General features: G+C 48.4%; 1 protein-coding gene across 5 annotated transcripts in view; it reads right to left on the reverse strand.

Moving 5' to 3' along the window:
* Positions 1 to 11,438: 11,438 nt before the first annotated feature.
* Positions 11,439 to 19,038, reverse strand: part of LOC140420800 (uncharacterized) — a 36,774-nt gene continuing 29,174 nt past the window's right edge. The window contains exons 3-5 of one of the 5 annotated variants that reach the window (XM_072504831.1): positions 17,936 to 18,211; positions 14,987 to 17,398; positions 11,439 to 11,729 (exon numbers count right to left, since the gene is read on the reverse strand). In XM_072504831.1, coding sequence (XP_072360932.1) covers positions 15,174 to 16,718 — 1,545 coding nt within the window. In that variant the 5' untranslated portion in view covers positions 16,719 to 17,398; positions 17,936 to 18,211 and the 3' untranslated portion in view covers positions 11,439 to 11,729; positions 14,987 to 15,173. Of the gene's footprint in view, positions 11,730 to 14,986; positions 18,212 to 19,038 lie in introns of all 5 variants that reach the window. The other 4 variants (XM_072504830.1, XR_011946592.1, XM_072504829.1 and 1 more) reach the window with 4 other exon arrangements.

The following is a 19,038-nucleotide window of genomic DNA, read 5'->3' on the forward strand; positions in this document are numbered from 1 at the left end:
GCTCTCAGTGTGGGAAGGAATTAATTTGTTCATCTAACCTGCTGACACACCGGCGGGGTCACACTGACAAGAGACATTTTAAATGTCATGGCTGTGGGAAACACTTTAAAAGTTCTGGGGAACTGATGTCCCATCAACGTGTTCACACTGATCAGAAACAGTTCAGGTTCTCTCTCTTTGGGACTGGGTTCAGGTCATCCCAACTCACTGCTCACCAGGAAAGTCACACTGGGGAGAGGCCGTTCATCTACTCCGAGTGTGGGAAGGGATTCACTCGTTCATCCCACCTACTGACACACCAACATGTTCACACTCTCAAGAGACCTTTTAAATACCCAGAATGCGGGAAGTGGTTTAAATGTTCTGGGAACCTGATGATCTATCAGCATGTTCACACTGACATGAAACCATTCAGCTACTCCAACTGTGGATCAGGGTTCAAGACATCATCTGGGTTCAAGTGCTCATCTCAACTCGCTGCTCACCAGGAAACTCACACTGGGGAGAGACCGTTCACCTGCTCCCAGTGTGGTAAGGGATTCACTTGGTCATTCCATCTGCTGACACAACTGCTAGTTCACAAATAAGTAGTGATTGGGTTTTGCTGTTAATCACATCCTGGGCTGAACCATGTTCATTGGGGTCTGCTTCTGCTGATGTTCATTAACTCCAGCTCAGTTACAGTGGGTAATGTTCTGCATAAAAATCAAATAAATCATTTTTGTGTTAATTACAAAGTGTCTGGTCTATTTAAATATCTCAGAATGTCCAATTCACCTAACAAACGCGTATTTCGGGATTTGTGGGAGGAACCGGGGCATCCGGCGGAAACCCTCGCAGACATGGGGAGAACGTGCAGATTCTGCACAGACAGCGACCCAAGCCGGGAATCGAACCTGGGACCCTGGTGTTGTTAAGCAACAGTGCTAACCACTGTGCTGCTGTGCCATCCTGCACATGCTGTGTTATATTTGACCTCAGGATTTTCCGACGACACAGGGAGGTAGAGAGAAAACTGGGTATTAGAGATCAGCAAGCCTGACATTAATAGTGGAGAGAATTCTAGAATCCATTATCAAATATTTTATCGCAGAGCACTTAGTTATCAGTGGTAGGGTTGGTCAGAGCATGGATTTATGAAGGGCAAATCATGCTCGACAAATCCACTGGAATTCTTTGAGGAGGTAACTAATAGAGTTGACGAGGGGGAACCAGTGGTTGTGCTTTATTTGGACATTCAGAAGACTTTTTAAAAAATATTTTAATTAAGGCATTTATATATATGAAATGAAAAAATGAAATGAAAATTGCTTATTGTTACAAGTAGGCTTCAAATGAAGTTACTGTGAAAAGCCCCTAGTCGCCACATTCCGGCGCCTGTTCGGGGAGGCTGGGACGGGAATATCCACACATAGGGCAGCACGGTAGCATGGTGATTAGCACAGTTGCTTCACAGCTCCAGGGTCCCAGGTTTAGAACATAGAACATAGAACGATAAAGCGCAGTACAGGCCCTTCGGCCCACGATGTTGCACCGAAACAAAAGCCATCTAACCTACACTGTCTGGCTGTGTGGAGTTTGCACGTTCTCTCCATGTCTGCGTGGGTTTCCTCCCACAGTCCAAAGATGTGCGGGTTAGGTGGATTGGCCATGCTAAATTGCCCTTTGTGTCCAAAAAGTGGGGGTTACGGGGAGAGGGTAGATATATGGGCTTGAGTAGGGTGCTCTTTGTAAGGGCCGGTGCAGACTCGATGGGCCGAATGGCCTCCTTCTGCACTGTAAATTCTATGATTCTATGACATCAAACACAACCAAAACCATTCTGGCCACCATCATATGCGCCCTATGAACCACTTTGAATTGAATAAGGTGAAGCCTAACACACAAAGAGGATACGTTCACACTCCTCAAAGCCTCCTCTCATAACCCAGCCTCCACCTCCCTCCCCAACTCTTCCGTTTAATTTCTCCTATCGGAGCTCCCTCCCAATCCATTAATTCCTTATAAATATCCGACACCTTATCTTCGCCAATTCCTGTTTTCCACATCGCCTTGTCCTGTAGCCTCGGAGGCGGCAGGTCAAGAAAGGATGACACTTGCTTCCAAACATAATCCCGTACATGTAAGTACTGGAACCCAGTCCCTCTGGGTAGCTCATACTCCTCTTCAATTTCCCCGAGGCTCGAGAAGCCCACCAATAATCTTTTATTGTCACAAGTAGTATGGAGTTACAGTGAAAAGCCCCTAGTTGGCACATTCCGGCGCCTGTTCAGGTAAGCTGGTACGGGAATTGAACCCGTGCTGCTGGCCTTGTTCTGCATCACAAACCAGCTGTCTAGGCCACTGAGCCAAACCAGCCCTTTTAGGTCCCCAAACCGCTCGGTCCCGGCCCGCCGCCACCCGCGGAACCCCTTGTCCAACCCCCCCAGTACAAAACTATGATTCCCATAAATCAGTACCCAGACCGAGCCACCCTCTAGTGCTGCCACCACTGTCCTCACACCCTCAGGGCCGCCACCACCACCAGGCCCGTGGATTGCAAGCCATCAAGAATGACAGAGGCACCATCAACAGTGCCCTAAACTAGTCTGACAAGAGGCTGCCTCCATCTGCTCCCCCACTATCCACTTCCTAATCATGGCTATATTTGATGCCCATTAAATATGGCAAGGCTAGCCGCACCCCCCCCCCCCCCCCCCCACACTAATCCAGCAGCACTTTCTTTACCCGTGTGGATTTCCCCACCCACACAAACCCCAAAATCAGGTCACGGATTTTCCTAAAAAAAGCCTTTGGCATATAAATCGGAAGTTTCTGAAAAACAAATAAAAACCTTGGAAGCAGTGTCATTTTCACAATTTGCACCCACCCCGCCAGCGACAGCGGGAGCACGTCCCATCTCTTAAAATCCCCCTTCATCTGCTCTACCAACTGCACCAGATTCAATTTGTGCAGTTGTTCACATCCCCGCGCAACCTGAATGCCCAAGTAGCTAAAGTTCGTCCCCACAACTTTAAAATGGTAGCTCGTCCAGCCTGCCCTCCTGCATGGATCAGGAAGACTTCACTCTTCCCCAAGTTTAAATTATACCCGGAAAACTGGCCGAATTCCTCTAAAATGTTCATGATCCCCCAGATACCTCCCAATGGGTCCGAAATGTAAAGCAGCAGATCGTCCGCGTATAGCGAAACTCTATGCTCCACCGCTCCCCCGCATTATCCCTTTCCAACTCCTAGACGCTCTAAGCGCCATTGCCAATGTATCTATCGCTAAGGCATAAAGCAACGGGGAGAGTGGGCACCCCTGTCTTGTCCCACGATGCAATCCAAAACACCCGAAACTCACCCGATTCTTCCTAACACTCGTTACCAGCGCCTTGTATAACAACAATCCACAAACCCCTGCACAAACCCGAACCGTCCCAGAACTTCCCACAAATATTCCCATTCCCATTCTATCCGATCAAAGGCCTTCTCTGCATCCATAGTGACCTCCACCTCCTGTTCCACCGGGGGCATCATAATCACACTCAATAAGCGCCTAACGTTCGCCGACAGATTACGAACCCCATCTGGTCTTCCCCTATCATGCCCGGCACACGTCCTCAATCTGCAAGGCCAAGATCTTTGCCAACAGGTTGGCATCCACATTTAGCAGCGAGATTGGGCGGTCGGACCCATATTGCTCTGGGCCCTTATTCTTCTTCAAAATTAAGGATATCAAAGTCTGCGATAACGTAGGGGGAAGCTCCCCCTTCTCCCTCACCTCATTCTATGCCCTTACCAGCAGGGGTCGTAGATCCCCCGAAAACCTTTTGTAAAATTCTACTGTGAATCCATCTGGGCCCGTGTCCTTCTAAGCCTGCATCGCCCCCATGCCCTCCAAAACCTCCACCAGTCCAATGGGTGCCCCAGCCCCTCTACCAGATCCTCCTCCAGTTTAGGGAACTCCAAACCATCCAGAAATTGCCCCTGGGGGCTCCAATTCATATAACATCTTATAAGATTCCTCAAACACCCCATTCACCCCCACAGGGTCCAAGACCGCCCTTCCCCTCCCATCCTCCACCATTCCGAACTCCCTCACTGCCTCCTGCTTTCTAATTTGTGGGCCAGCATCCTGCTCGCCTTCTCCCCACATTCATACACTGGCCCCCTGGCCCTCCGTAACGGCCCCACTGCCTTCCCTGTGGATGCCAACCCGAACTCCATCTGGAGCTCCACATATCCTTGAATGGCAGCCCTCATCCTCTTTATCTGCTAGCAACAGCACAACTAATCTCTAATGCGAGCGCTTACCCCCCCCACGCGCGCACTGGGTGGACCTGCAAGTGGACCAGAGGGGGGGCCCTCTGGTCCACTTGCAGGTCCACCCAGTGCGCGCGTGGTCAGAGACCTCGAATACCTCGAGTCGACCACCCCCGCCAGCAGTGCTTTGTCCACCACAAAGTAATCGACCCGCGAATAACCCTGTATACATGGAAGAAGTATGAAAATTCCTTCGCCCTCGGTCTCCCGAACCTCCACGGATCAACCCCATCCCCGACCGTATGCACTCCATGCACCCTTTAGATCCTTTGCCACTGCCGGCACCCTCCCCGATCGAGGACTCGATCGATCCAATCTCGGCTCGACAACCACATTAAAATCCTCCCTCCCCCCATAATCAACCTGTGCGAGACCAGGTCTGGGATCTTCCCCAACACCCGCCTCATGAATTCGATATCATCCAAAGTTGGGGCATACAAGCTCACCAGAACCACTGGCATCCCCTCCAATTTCCCGTTCACCATCACGAATCTTCCCCCCCCGGATCTGCCACTATATTTCCACCTCAAATGCTACCCGCTTATTTATTAGTACCACCACTCCCTGCGTCTTCATATCCAACCCCGAGGGAAAAACCAGTCCAACTCACCACTTCCTCAGCCTTCTCTGGTCCCCAATCTTCAGATGTGTTTCCTGTAGAAATGCCACATCCGCCTTTAAGCTCCTCAGGTGTGCGAACACGTGCGACCGTTTGACTCGCCCATTTAGCCCTCTCACATTCCATGTGACCAGCCTGGGCGGGGGGCACCCTACTCCTCTGACCTGCCATTCGTCCATAACCCTTCATGGGCCAGCCCCCAGCCTGCGTCCCGCAACCCACCAGGCCCACCCTCGGATAGCCACTATCACCAACTCCCTCCTTATTGCACATCAACAGCCCCACCTCCCCTAACAAAACAACAATCCGATCCTCCTCTAAAGCTTTAACCACCTGTTCGCCTCCCCACTGAGCTCCCATAAACTAGCTCGCCCAGCTAACCTGGCAGCCCCCATCGATGGCGCTAAGCATCTTACCCCCCACTGATTCCCCCACCACCACCAGCTCGCACACTGCCATAGTGCAAACAACAATAACAATGAAAAGAAGAAAAATAAGTGTGCTTACCATCCTCCCACCAAAGAACTCCATAAAAAACCTAAACAGCCCCAAAGAGAAAAAAAGTTCTCAACTATTCATCCAAAAAAGAACTCAAAGCAACACAACAAAAAGAGTGGCAGGGAGAACCAACACCACCTCACATTTCCTCCAAAGTTCACTGTCCTCCATCTCCTGCCAGTTCATTGTCTCTCAGAAACTCCATTGCTTCCTCCGGTGTTCCAAAATAATGCTCGCGGCCATTGTGGGTCACCCAAAGGCGGGCCACATACAACATCCCAAACTTCACCCCCTTCTTAAAGAGGGCAGCACTGACCTGGTTGAATCTGACTCTCCTCTTTGCCAGTTCCGCCCCCAGGTCCTGATATATCCAGAGCTCATTACCCTCCTGGGTACATCTCCTCTTCTGCCTGGCCCACTGCAACATCTTCTCTTTATCCAAAAACCGGTGTAGCCTCACCACCATCGCCCTCGGCTGCTCGTTAGCCTACAGCTTCCTCATCAACGCCCGGTCGACCTTCAGGGGCCGGTCAAAGGCTCCTCCCCCATTAGCTGCTCCAACACCTTGGCCACATAAGAGCCTGCATCCGCTCCCTCAATTCCCTCTGGCATCCCCACTATTCTCAAATTTTGCCTCTACGAGTGGTTCTCCAAATCCTACATTTTCCCCTTGAACTGGTTAAGGGTCTCCCTCAGCATCCCAACATCGGCCGCCAATGAGTTAAGCAGCTACTCCTGCTCCCTCCATCGCCTCCTCCGCCTTCTGGACCGCCTGGCTCTGGGCCTCCAGCCTCAGCTCCACAAGGTTGATCCCTGCTTTCAGCGGGTCGACCACCTTCGCCATGTCCTCCTGAGCCTCCCTCCTCTGTTGGCTGAACTTTTTGTTCAGAAAGTGCACCAACTGTTCCCTCGACCATTGGGCTGGTAGGGCCGACCCTTTACTCTCCACCATCTTCCCTTGTGTCACACGAAGAGTTTTTTGTTCTTGCAGCTCATTTCTTCTAAGCCCACTTCTGGTCCACGGATCCAACCACCAACCTCACCAGTGGAGTACAGCTTCCCCCCACCACCTCTGCACCTTCTTTCTCCAAAGCATCCATTCGGCAACCAGGGAAAAGAACTGAAAAAACTGCCTCAAGCGGGAGCTGCCAAATGTGCAACCACTCACACCATGGCCGCCGCCGGAAGCCCGTTCAGAAGGCTTTTGACAAAGTCCCGCATAAGAGATTTGTGCGTAAAATTAAAGTGCCTGGGATTGGGGGTAGTGTATTGAGATGGATAGAAAACTAGTAGGCAGACAGGAAACAAAGAGTAGGAATTAAGGGTCTTTTTCAAATTGGCAGGCAGTGACTAGTGGCGTACTGGAGGGATCGGTGGAGGACCCCAGCTATTCACAATATATATTAATAATTTAGATGAGGGAACAAAATGTCATACCTCCAAATTTGCAGATCACACCAAGTTGGGTGGGATGGTGATCTGTGAGGAGGATGCAGAGATGCTTCGGTGTGACTTGGACAAGTTGAATGAGTGGGCAAATGAATGGCAGATGCAGTATTATTTTGATAAAAGTGAGGTACTTTGGTACCAAAAAAGAAAGCAGATTATTATCTGAATGGCCATAAATTAGAAGTAAATGTACAAGACTTGGGTGTCACTGAAGGTAGGCATACAGGTACAGAAAGTGGCAAAGGCAAATGGTATGTTGGCCTTCATTGCGAGAGGATTTGGATGTCTTGCTGCAATTATATAGGGCTTTGGTGAGGCCACACCTGGAATACTGTACAGTTTTGGTCTTCTTATCTGAGGAAGGATGTTCATCGTCTAGGACTAGATAGGGTAGAAGTAGGAAGGATGTTCCCGATGGTGTGTGTGTTCAGAACCAGGGGTCACAATCTGAGTATATGGGGTAGGCCATTTCAGACAGAGATTAGGAGAAATTTCTTCACGCAGAAGATCAAAAAACAATACAGCACAGGAACAGGCCCTCCAGGCTTGTGCCGACCATGGTACCTGCCTAAACTAAAACCGTCTGCACTCACGGAGTCCGTATCTTTCCATTCCCACCCTATTCATATATTTGCCTAGATGCCCTTACATGCCGCTATCGTACCTGCTCCCACCACATCTGAGAGTGGCGAGTCTGTGGAATTCATTACCACTGTAAAGATCAAGAGGAAGGCTCGAGGGCAGGTAGAAGTTGAACCGTGAAGTCACAGCCTGCAGTTAAGGGATTGGCTGGTGACTGGTAAGTAGTTTTTCTTTTATTTTCCCTCGGGTGTTATCGTGCAGGGCGCAGAGGTTGCAGAGTGAGTGCTTGCTGAGAAGGGGAGTGAATAACAGGTAAGCTCTTTCTTTCTTTTTTTTTATCTAGAGGGGATGGCAGGGATGGTAATGCAATGTTCCTCTTGCAGAATGTTTGAGGTGAGGGATGCCGTCAGTGTCCCTGCTGATTTCATCTGTGGGAAGTGCACCCATCTCCAGCTACTCAGAAACCGCATTAGGGAACTGGAGCTGGATGAACTTCGGATCATTCGGGAGGCAAAGGTGGTTATAGCTAGAAGCTTCAGGGATGTAGTTACTCCGAAGAGTAAAGATAGATGGGTGACGGTGAGAGGGACTGGGAGGAAGCAGTCAGTACAGGGATCCCCTGTGGTCGTTCCCCTTAGTAACAAGTATATCGCTTTGGATACTGTTGGGGGGGGGGGGGCCTACCAGGGGTAAGCCATGGGGTACAGGTCTCTGGCACAGAGTCTGTCCCTGTTGCTCAGAAGGGAAGGGGGGAAGAGGAGTAGAGCATTAGTCATTGGAGACTCCATAGTTAGGGGGATAGATAGGAGATTCTGTGAGAACGAGAGACTCGCGGTTGGTGTGTTGCCTCCCAGGTGCGTGATGTCTCCGATCGTGTTTTCGGGATCCTTAAGGGGGTGGGGGAGCAGCCCCAAGTCGTGGTCCACAGAGGTACCAACGACATAGTTAGGAAAGGGATAGGGATGTAAGGCAGGAATTCAGGGAGCTAGGGTGGAAACTTAGATCTAGGACAAACAGAGTTATTATCTCTGGGTTGTTACCTATGCCACGTGATAGCGAGACAAGGAGGTCCCACAAAAAACAAAATCCAGGGAGGGCTAGCCCTCCCAAACCTACAATTCTATCACTGGGCGGCGACGGCCGAGCGAATAAGGGATGGATCAAGAGCCAGAAGCCGAGTGGGTGCGCGCGGAAGAGGCCTCCTGCATGGGGACCTCCCTCCAGGCCTTCGCCATGGCAGCACTCCCATCCCCACCCAAAAACACTCCAGCAGCCCGGTGGTGGCAGCCACCCTCCAATCCTGGAACCAACTACAGCAGCAATTTGGCCTGACCAAAATGTCGGATAAAGCTCCCATCTGCAACAACCATAGGTTCACACCAGCACTGACTGACGCCACCTTCAAAAGGTGGGGGCAGGACGGAGGGACACTGACAGTCAGGGACCCATACATGGATTGCAGGATCGCAACACTAGACGAACTGACAGAGAAATTCCAGCTAGCCAGGGGGAATGAGCCAAGGTATCTACAGCTCAAAAACTTCCTGCGAAAGGAGATAAGGATGTACCCACAACCGTCACGACAGTCACTATTGGAAGAACTACTGGACGCAAGCATACTAGATAAAGGAAATTGGAGTGACATGTATGACCGACTGATAGAAAGGGCCGACACCGTACTGGATGCAACAAGAAAGAAATGGGAGGATGGCCTGGGGATTGAGATAGGGTGGGGACTCTGGAGCGAAGCACTGCATAGGGTCAACTCCACCTCCACGTGCGCAAGGCTCAGCCTGACGCAGCTAAAAGTGGTACATAGAGCCCACTTAACAGAACAGTATGAGTAGGTTCTTCCCGGAGGTGGAGGATAGATGTGAATGGTGCCAAGGAGGCCCGGCCAACCACACCCACATGTTCTGGTCTTGCCCCAGACTTGCAGAGTACTGGACAGCCTTCTTCGAGGCAATATCCAAAGTGGTGGGGATGAGGGTGGAGCCATGCCCGAAAGTGGGTTTCGGACCAGCCAGATCTATTCCTGGGGAGGAGGGCAGACGCCCTTGCCTTTGCCTCCCTGATCGCCCGCCGTAGAATCCTGTTCGGCTGGCGGTCAGCAGCACCACCCAAAGCTGCAGACTGGCTGTCCGACCTCTCGGAATCTCTCCAAATGTAGAAAATCAAATTCGCCATCTGAGGGTCAGACGACAACTTCCACAGAACGTGGGAGCCATTCACGCAATTGTTACTGGACCTGTTTGTGGCCAACGAACAAGTGGAAGAATAGCCAGGTAGCTAAGAATCGGGAAAGTCGCCAAAGCATGAGAGGGAAAGACCGGGGGGAGGGGGGGGCAGCTAGACCTAAGAGGAAAGAAAGGCGAATCACAGGGGGGGGGGGGGGGGGGGGAGAGAGAGAGAGGGAAGAGACAGGAACAAGAGAGGAGAACCAAGGAGGTGGTGGGGGTGGCGGGGGTCGAGGGGGGGGGGGGGCAGGGAAATGAGAGCCGGAAGGAAGGCACGGGATACAATAATGAACTTGGCATCTCCAGCAGCAGGTAACGAGGAGAATAAAGACGAAAGACGGGAGGAACGGCAGAAGCGGAGGTGAGCGCGAGACGGCAGCGAGATCCGTCCAGAAGCAAGCGACAACAGCAACACCATACCCATTCGAGTATTGCCCACTGTAATTGTTTCTCCCGCACCCAAATGTATATTTACCTCCCAGTCTCCACCCCCCCCCCCTCCCTCCCACTAAGTCACCCACTTATGTGTTGTAAATAATTTTGCCAGGTGTACAGACTTGCTGCTGTTGAGCTGGTGCACAATACCCTACCAGTTATTCTATTTTATTTGTTATAGTATTTTAAAAAATTTACTATTTTCTTTTCGTTGGTATTTTTGGGTGTGCCCTTCTCTTCTATATATGTGTATATATATATATATGTCTCTTATCCTGTGTACATAACGGTAAATATACTTTGTTCAAAAACCCAATAAAAAACATTTGTAAAAAAAAGACTTGATGATTCCAAAACATTTGTGGACAGCCCCACATTCACTCCACCCGCACACAGAAACGTGAGATCATCCAAAACTTAGCTGCCCATGTGCTTTTTCACACCAAGTCCCGTTCACCCATCACCCCCTGTGATCTCTGACCTACACTAGCTCCTGGTCAAGAAATGCCTCCATTTTAAAATACACATCTTTTGTGAGGGCCACAAAGAATCCAGCACGAGTCGAAGGATAGAAAGAAATAACATTTACAACACATATATATATATATATACAACAGCAGCAGCAACTTCCTTGCCAGTTCCTCTAGCCAGTTCCAAACTGGCCAGCTTTATTTATGCAGGAAATCTGCTAATGATTTCTCCACCCACCTCATTGGGGAAGCTCATATTCCCAAAGGATTGTGGGATTGCCATTAGTCCCCAGCCAGTGGTAAGCAGGCAGGTTATAACAACATCCTTGTTTTCAAATCCCTCCATGGCCTCATGAATGAAAATCGCTTATTGTCACAAGTAGGCTTCAAATGAAGTTACTGTGAAAAGCCCCTAGTCGCCACATTCCTGTGCCTGTTCGGGGAGGATGTTACGGGAATCCCTCCCTATCTCTGTAATCTCCAGTCACACAACCCTCTTGATATCTCTGCTCTCTTCTGTCTGGCCTCCTGAACATCCCTAATTTTAATTACTCCACCATTGGTCACCATGCTCGTGTGAAGCTCTGAAAATTCATTCCTAAACCTCTCCATATCTCTCTTCTGATTAAAGATATGTGGTTAAAATCTGCTTCTCCAATTAATGTTTTGTCCATTTACCCAAATATTGCCCCATCTGACTCAGGTCAAATGTTCTTTATGAGAATCCTCTGAAGCACCATGGGATATTTTGTTACATTAAACATGTTTTACAAATACTAGCTGTTACTGTTTCATGCCAGCCAGTTTGTGCACAGTAAGATTCCACAAACAGCAGTCAAACTAGCTGATTAATCCAGTTTATTGGGTGATGTTAGTAAACACAGGAATGTTCGTCCCACTGCATCAGGAGAACTCCCCTGTGGGCAGTATGTGGAGTTGTTGAGCTCTCCTGAGCTGAGAGTAGAGCTGATTGAGCTGTCGGGGCTGCAGTGAACCTTGAAGAATCGCCCGGTGGGATTTTTCCTCTTCATTCACTGATTCCCAGCTGAAGTTGTTTCTGTAGCAAAATAGTTCCACTTTGAACATCGATCCCAATTTAATCTTTGGAGTAAAATCTGCAACTTTAAATCAGCTGTAAAAGGGAACAAAAGTTCTTGTGTTCATTCAGCATCTTTCACCCCTCAGAACATCCCAAAGTAATTCACAATCAATCATGTCATTTGGAAGGAAGAATGAGGAGAGGCACTATAAATTAAATGGTCCAATTTTAAACCGAGCGCAGGAACACAGTGACCTGAGAGTATGAACACAAATCTTTGAATGTGACAGGACAAGGTTTTTTTAAATTTAGAGTACCCAATTCATTTTTTTCCAATTAAGAGGCAATTTAACGTGGCCAATCCACCTACCCTGCACTTCTTTGGGTTATGGGGGTGAAACCCACGCAGACACAGGGAGAATATGGAAACACCATACAGACAGTGACCCGGGGACGGGATCGAACCTGGGACCTCGGCGCCGTGAGGCAGCAGTGCGCCACCATGCTGCCCCTGTGACAGGACAAGTTGATCAAGCCGTTTAAATGTAAAACTAATGGTTACGAATGGAGACATGGAGGACAAAAGCAAGGAAGTTATACAGAATCTTTATAAAACACTGATTAATCCACAGCAGAAATACTGTTTAATTCTGAGCCCCACACTTTCAAAGCACAGGGCTAAATCGCTGGCTTTGAAAGCAGACCAAGGCAGGCCAGCAGCACGGTTCAATTCCCATACCAGCCTCCCCGAACAGGTGCCGGAATGTGGCGACTAGGGGCTTTTCACAGTAACTTCCGTTGAAGCCTATTTGTGACAATAAGCAATTTTCATTTCACTTCATTTAATTACAAAAAGATGTCACGGCCTTGGAGAGGGTGCAGGGAACATTTCCCAGAATAGTATCAGGAATGAGGGGGTTACAGTTCTATGGAAGGACTGGAGAAGTTTGGATTGTTCTCTTTAGAACAGAGCAGGTTAAGGAGTGATTTAATAGGGATGTGGACATTGCTGAGCAGTTTTCATCCACATCGGGAGAAACTGTTTCCATTGGCAGATCACAGCTTTAAAATAATTGGGTAAAAATTCAGGATGGAGATGAGATTATTTTATTCAGTGAGTTATAATGATCGGGAACACATTGTCTGAATGACTGGTGGAAGCAGATCCAATCGTCACTTTGCAAAGTGATTTCGACTGATCGCTCTTTACATGGACGGGGTTCACAGATACACAGAGCACTCAGCTGCCTTGGCAACACACACTCCATTTGTTGGTTCGGGGGCTTGAGTGAAACTTTCCACTTTGAAAGTGTCATCATTCATTCATAGTACATTAGGCTGCACCTGCAAACTTGTCTCTCACTCCCCCAGTGAAGGGGAACATATGTGCAAGGATGGGTCACTTCAAGAAGCCCTTTGCTGATTTTTCCTCTCAAAAGCCGATTTATAAACCTTATTTCTAGTGTTTATAAGTCAATCGTTTATTCAACTGTCCATTAACAAGGGGCAGATTCAAGATAATATCTCATATTTCCATTGGATGTCCATGAAGTCAAAACGTTTCCACTAAAATGTGATAACCATTGACTTAGATTCATCTCCCCACCTGCAGATCATTTTACACAATTCCAAATTATTGGCTGTCGTAAATACATCTGCTTCAAACAAAAGTTTATGCACGGACTTTGAAAATTCTCCAACTCTCTGTTTACCTGCATCCATCTTGTGGATGTTTCCTAAATGATTCTGCATCCTCATCAACTTAGTTTGTCCTTTCTTAACCTCTTTACAAATCCCACTGAGTATAGACTCATAATCCCCGTCACCCTCTTCTCTAATCCCCAAGTTAACTCTCACACCCAGACCGCCTGTTTTCTCTGTCAGACTGTCTATCAGTTGTTCTCTGTACAATCAATGCGATTGTAAACTCCTGACTTCACTTAGGAACCTCTCCATTCACGTTTAACTGAGACTGTTGCTTCTCAGGACTATGATCTCGACCACTGTGATCCCACTTCTAACACCACTTGTAGGATTTTGGTCCGGGGGTCACAGATTATCTGAAAAACGGTTGAGTTCAGAAGTGATTTTAAAGATGTTTATTGAGAAGCAACAGTTTAAATCTGATGCGGAAGATAAACACACGACCTGTGACAGGTGAGAACGGTATACCGGTCCCAGAGGACAAAGGGATGGATGGCGCAGAGTGAGAGCTGGTCTCTATAGCTGGCAGCAGCAGTCTCCTCTGAACGGTTAACTGGTGTGAGCCAGAGTGTGGATGTTGGGCTGAAGCCAGTGCGGATCACTTCACAATCTCTTTACCCAGACAGCCTGGTTTAACCTTTACACAAACAGTGGGTTTACGTATGGGTCATGAGATCCAATCGCATCGGGATTAGAAATGTATTGTTTCAGGACCTGTGCTAGAGACATGTCCATGGCAGACATAACAGGCCTGTTCCGTGTCTGTCAGCCAGCCAGCTCGTATGGAAGCTTCCTTCATGAGAGAGAGTGAGCTATTTCTATCATATTCCATAAATTTCTGAAGATGTTATAGGGTTATTAAACAGTGATTTCTGACAGTGCGTTACTTGGATTGAATTTATTTCCATTCCCGTGGTGAGGGGATTTTGTTCCATCCGGGAGGGGTAACATTTGGCAACTCTCAATTCTCCACCAATTCCCATTCCCCTTCTTTCTATTGGATAATGGAGGTGTCAGTGTGTAATGTTCAGGGTGGCAAGGAGGCACAGTGGTTAGCACCGTGCCTCTCTGCGCTGAGGACCCTGGCTCGATCCCGGCCCCGGGTCACTGTCCGTGTGGAGTTTGCACATTCTCCCCATGTCTGCGTGGGTTTCGCCCCCACAACCCAAAGATGTGCAGGGGAGGTGAATTGGCCACACTAAATTGCCCCTTAATTGGAAAAAACAATTGGGTACTCTAAAAAAAAATTTAAAACTGTGTGTAATGTTCAGGTTAGTAAGAATTGTCAGCAAAGATTAATCAGCACTTTCTAACTGGTGATGTTAATCAGTAGTACCTCTCAGAAACTGAATTGTAGAGTTCATGCCAAAGATCAATTTAGGATTGAAGTAAAAGTTCAGAATCTTGTTGTAAATTAATTTCTGAGAGTTCCTGAATTATGGGGAAAGATCACAGATAGCGGTTCTTAAAGGGACACTGCAGCCCCGAGAACACAATCAGCTATAGATCCAGAATATTAAACTCCATCCAGTTACTGGGATTAGTAACATCAGCAGAAACAAACCAGAACTGTCAGAATGAACATGGTTCAGTCCTGGATGTGATTAACAGCAACAATAACAGCAGAATCCAATCCCTGCAGTCACCTGTGAACTCGCTGGTGTATCAGCAGGTAGGATGACTGAATGAATCCCTTCTCCCAGTCAGAGCAGGTGAATGGCCTTTCTCCAGTGTGAACTCGCTGGTGTACTTTAAGGTGGAATGAAGACCCGAATCTCTTTCCACAGGAAGTACAGCTGAACAATTTCTCCTCAGTGTGAACCCGCTGGTGCTTCAAGACCTCAGAGGATCCAGGATTCCACGTTCAGGGCAGATGAACGGTCTCTTCCCCGTGTGTTTTCGCTGGTGTGTTAGCAGATTTGATAACTGAGTGAATCCCTTCCCACATTCAGGGCAAGTGAATGGTCTCTCTCCAGTGTGAACTCGGTGATGTGTCAGCATGTTCGATAACTGAGTAAATCCCTTCCCACATTCAGGGCAAGTGAATGGTCTCTCTCCAGTGTGAACTCGGTGATGTGTCAGCATGTTCGATAACTGAGTAAATCCCTTCCCACATTCAGGGCAGGTGAATGGTCTCTCCCCAGTGTGTTTTCGCTGGTGTGTCAGCATGTTCGATAACTGAGTAAATCCCTTCCCACATTCAGGGCAGGTGAATGGTCTCTCCCCAGTGTGAACTCGCTGGTGTGTCAGCATGTTCGATAACTGAGTAAATCCCTTCCCACATTCAGGGCAGGTAAATGGTCTCTCCCCAGTGTGTTTTCGCTGGTGTGTCAGCATGTTCGATAACTGAGTGAATCCCTTCCCACAGTCAGGACAGTTGAATGGTCTCTCCCCAGTGTGTTTTCCCTGGTGTGTCAGCATGTTCGATAACTGAGCGAATCCCTTCCCACATTCAGGGCAGGTGAATGGTCTCTCCCCAGTGTGTTTGCGCTGGTGTGTCAGCATGTTCGATAACTGAGTGAATCCCTTCCCACATTCAGGGCAGGTGAATGGTCTCTCCCCAGTGTGAACTCGGTGGTGTGCCAGCATGTTCGATAACTGAGTGAATCCCTTCTCACATTCAGGGCAGGTAAATGGCCTCTCTCCAGTGTGAACTCGCTGGTGTGTCAGCATGTTAGATAACTGAGTGAATCCCTTCCCACATTCACGGCAGGTGAATGGCCTCTCTCCAGTGTGAACTCGCTGGTGTGTCAGCATGTTAGATAACTGAGTGAATCCCTTCCCACATTCAGGGCAGGTGAATGGCTTCTCTCCAGTGTGAACTCGCTGGTGTACTTTAAGATCGAATGAAGACCTTAATTTCTTTCCACAGGAAGTACAGCTGAACAATTTCTCCTCAGTGTGAATCAGCTGGTGTTTCAAGACCTCAGAGGATCCAGTGAATCCAGGCCTCTCCCCAGTGTGTTTTCGCTGGTGTGTCAGCATGTTCGATAACTGAGTGAATCCCTTCCCACACTCGGAGCAGGTAAACGGTCTCTCTCCAGTGTGAAGTCGCTGGTGTACTCTAAGGTTGTTTGAAGACTTGAATCTCTTTCCGCAGAAAGTGCAGCTGAACGGTCTCTCCCCAGTGTGAACTCGCTGATGTGTCAGCAGGTCGGATAACTGAGTAAATCCCTTCCCACATTCAGGCCAGGCGAACAGCCTCTCCCTGGTGTGTTTTCGCTGGTGTGTCTGCAGGTGCGATAACTGAGTGAATCCCTTCCCACATTCTGGGCAGGTGAACGGCCTCTCCCCAGTGTGAGTGCGCCAATGAATTTCCAGTAGAGATGGATAATTGAATCCTTTCCCACATTCCTTGCATTTCCACGGTTTCTCCATGGTGCGGGTTTCTTTGTGTCTCTCCAGGTTGGATGGGCAGCACAGTGGTTAGCACAGTTGCTTCACAACTCCAGGGTCCTTGGTTCGATTCCCAGCTTGGGTCACCGTCTGTGCGGAGTATGCACGTTCTCCCTGTGTCTGCGTGGGTTTCCTCTGGGTGCTCCGGTTTCCTCCTACTGTCCAAAGATGTGCAGGTTAGGTGGATTGGCCATGATAAAATTGCCCTTAGTGTCCAAAAGGGTTGGGTGGCGTTATTGGGTTACGGGGAAATGGTGGCGGTGTGGGCTTGGGTACGGTTCTCTTTCCAAGGACCGGTGCAGACTTGATGGGCCGAATGGCCTCCTTCTGCACTGTAAATCCTAAGATTCTATGATCAGCTGAATCCTTATCGACACACATAGGACACGTGTAGTTAAACGCCGCTGTGAATGGTGTGATGTTTTTTCAGACTGTGTATCTGGTTAAAGCTCTTGCCACAGTCTGGAACACTCACTCAGGTGTGTGCATCTCGGTGCTTTTTCAGTCACACTGATGTTTGAAATCTTTTGCCACAGACACACACTTCTCCTTCCAGATTCAAAGGCTGATAAAATTTAGGTCCTGATGAACCAAGTGACTCTCAGATCTTGATGTGATGTTTGGTTGGAATTTCCGATCTGCAAATCCTCCTTCCCAATTCTCTGCAAAAGGAGTTTACAAAAGTCATCATTGTCAGTCCAGAACAGAACTTCAGAACAGACAATTCCAATTTCTATGGAACAGATTTTCCTCTCGTGGTCCACCAAAGCTAAAAATCCCTGTTCTGCAAACTCTCCCTCCACCCTGTCCTGAAATCCAAACAAACTTTGAGACAATATATTTTTTGAACTTCATGGAGGGATCCCCCCTCAAAAGATGGCTGCCGCACATGCGCTCCCTTGTCCATTGCCCCATAAAGATGGCTGCCGCAAATGCGCTCCCTTGTTCATTGTCCCAATAAAGATGGCTGCTGCACATGCGCCTTCTTGCTTATTGCCCCCGATAAAGATGGCGACTATGAAGCTGTGCCTGTTTCGGTGGAAAGGCATCGGACCCCCCCACTCCCACCAAAAACGTCCTCATTGATGATTCTGGGACCGAGACCCTGAATTTATGAAGCCTCACAACCCACCAGGTCTATCTCTGCTCACGGGTTTATATTCGGCTTTGGATCCACACTCCGTCTTTGTAAAACCCACATTTCAAATCCGCTAGTTCAAACCCTCATCGTCTGTCTCCACGGGCTACACATGTCCAGCTCACAATGATTGACGGCAGCTCCGTTCCAATAGGAGGGACGTGAATCGGAGGATCCAGCGGGAGTGGTTGGTCGTCCAACCAATCAGTGTGAAAGAGGGACGGGGCTTATCTTGGATCTCCCTCATTGGCTGAAACCTTGTATCATTCTGAAAGTTGATTGGTGTCAAGCTCCAGGATAAAAGTAGACCTGTTTGTGACTTTAAACTGATGAAACCCTGTGGATGAGGAACAAACATTTCAACATTTGTTACTGAAATGTGACACCATGATGGAGCAATGTACAAACATTGGACCTCACGAGTAGTGCTTCAAAAGCTAGTGATTTGAAACAAACCTTTAGACTTTAACCTGGTGTTGTAATACTTCTTACTCCGTTAGAACAAGGAGAGTTTTTGGTTTCAATAAATGAACCGGCAAGAAGGGTTAGGACAGGTTAGGGAGAAGGTTCATACTTTCAGAATCAGCTTTCAGAACACTGACGATAAAGCAACAACTGACCTCAGAGACAATGCCTTATTGTCTGTGTGGAGAGGATGTACTGTCTGAGAATATTATGTGGAGATGCCGGTGTTGGACTGGGGTGAGCAGTGTGGTAAACCACTGTAGTATATTATGTGTACTGTGGTAAACGGCTACTGTATTACATGTAATGTGGTAAACCACTGCCTGATGGCTCCTCCTCCCCTCAGGCTCGCTATATAGGTTGCTGGTCTCCGCCTCTGCCCCAGTTTGGGATCAGAGGCTAGGAAGCTTTCTGTTTAGCTTATTATTATGTTCACTACTCATCTTGTGTTCATTGATGGCACATCAATTTAATAAGCTAAACTTCTAAGATGAATTAATCGCTCAAGCCTGATGGCCTGGAGCTGGACCCACAGGCAGCCGACATCATTGCAACATTCGAGCACTGGCTAAGTTGCTTCGAAGCGTACCTTGGATCCTCCACCGAAGACGTCACCGACCTCCAAAAGCAGCAAATACTCAACGCACGGGGGAGCCCGGAAGTTTTCCGTCTCATCATATACGGAGGCAATAATGCTGC

This window comes from Scyliorhinus torazame, chromosome 5, assembly GCF_047496885.1.
Source record: "Scyliorhinus torazame isolate Kashiwa2021f chromosome 5, sScyTor2.1, whole genome shotgun sequence".
Taxonomy (NCBI): domain Eukaryota; kingdom Metazoa; phylum Chordata; class Chondrichthyes; order Carcharhiniformes; family Scyliorhinidae; genus Scyliorhinus; species Scyliorhinus torazame.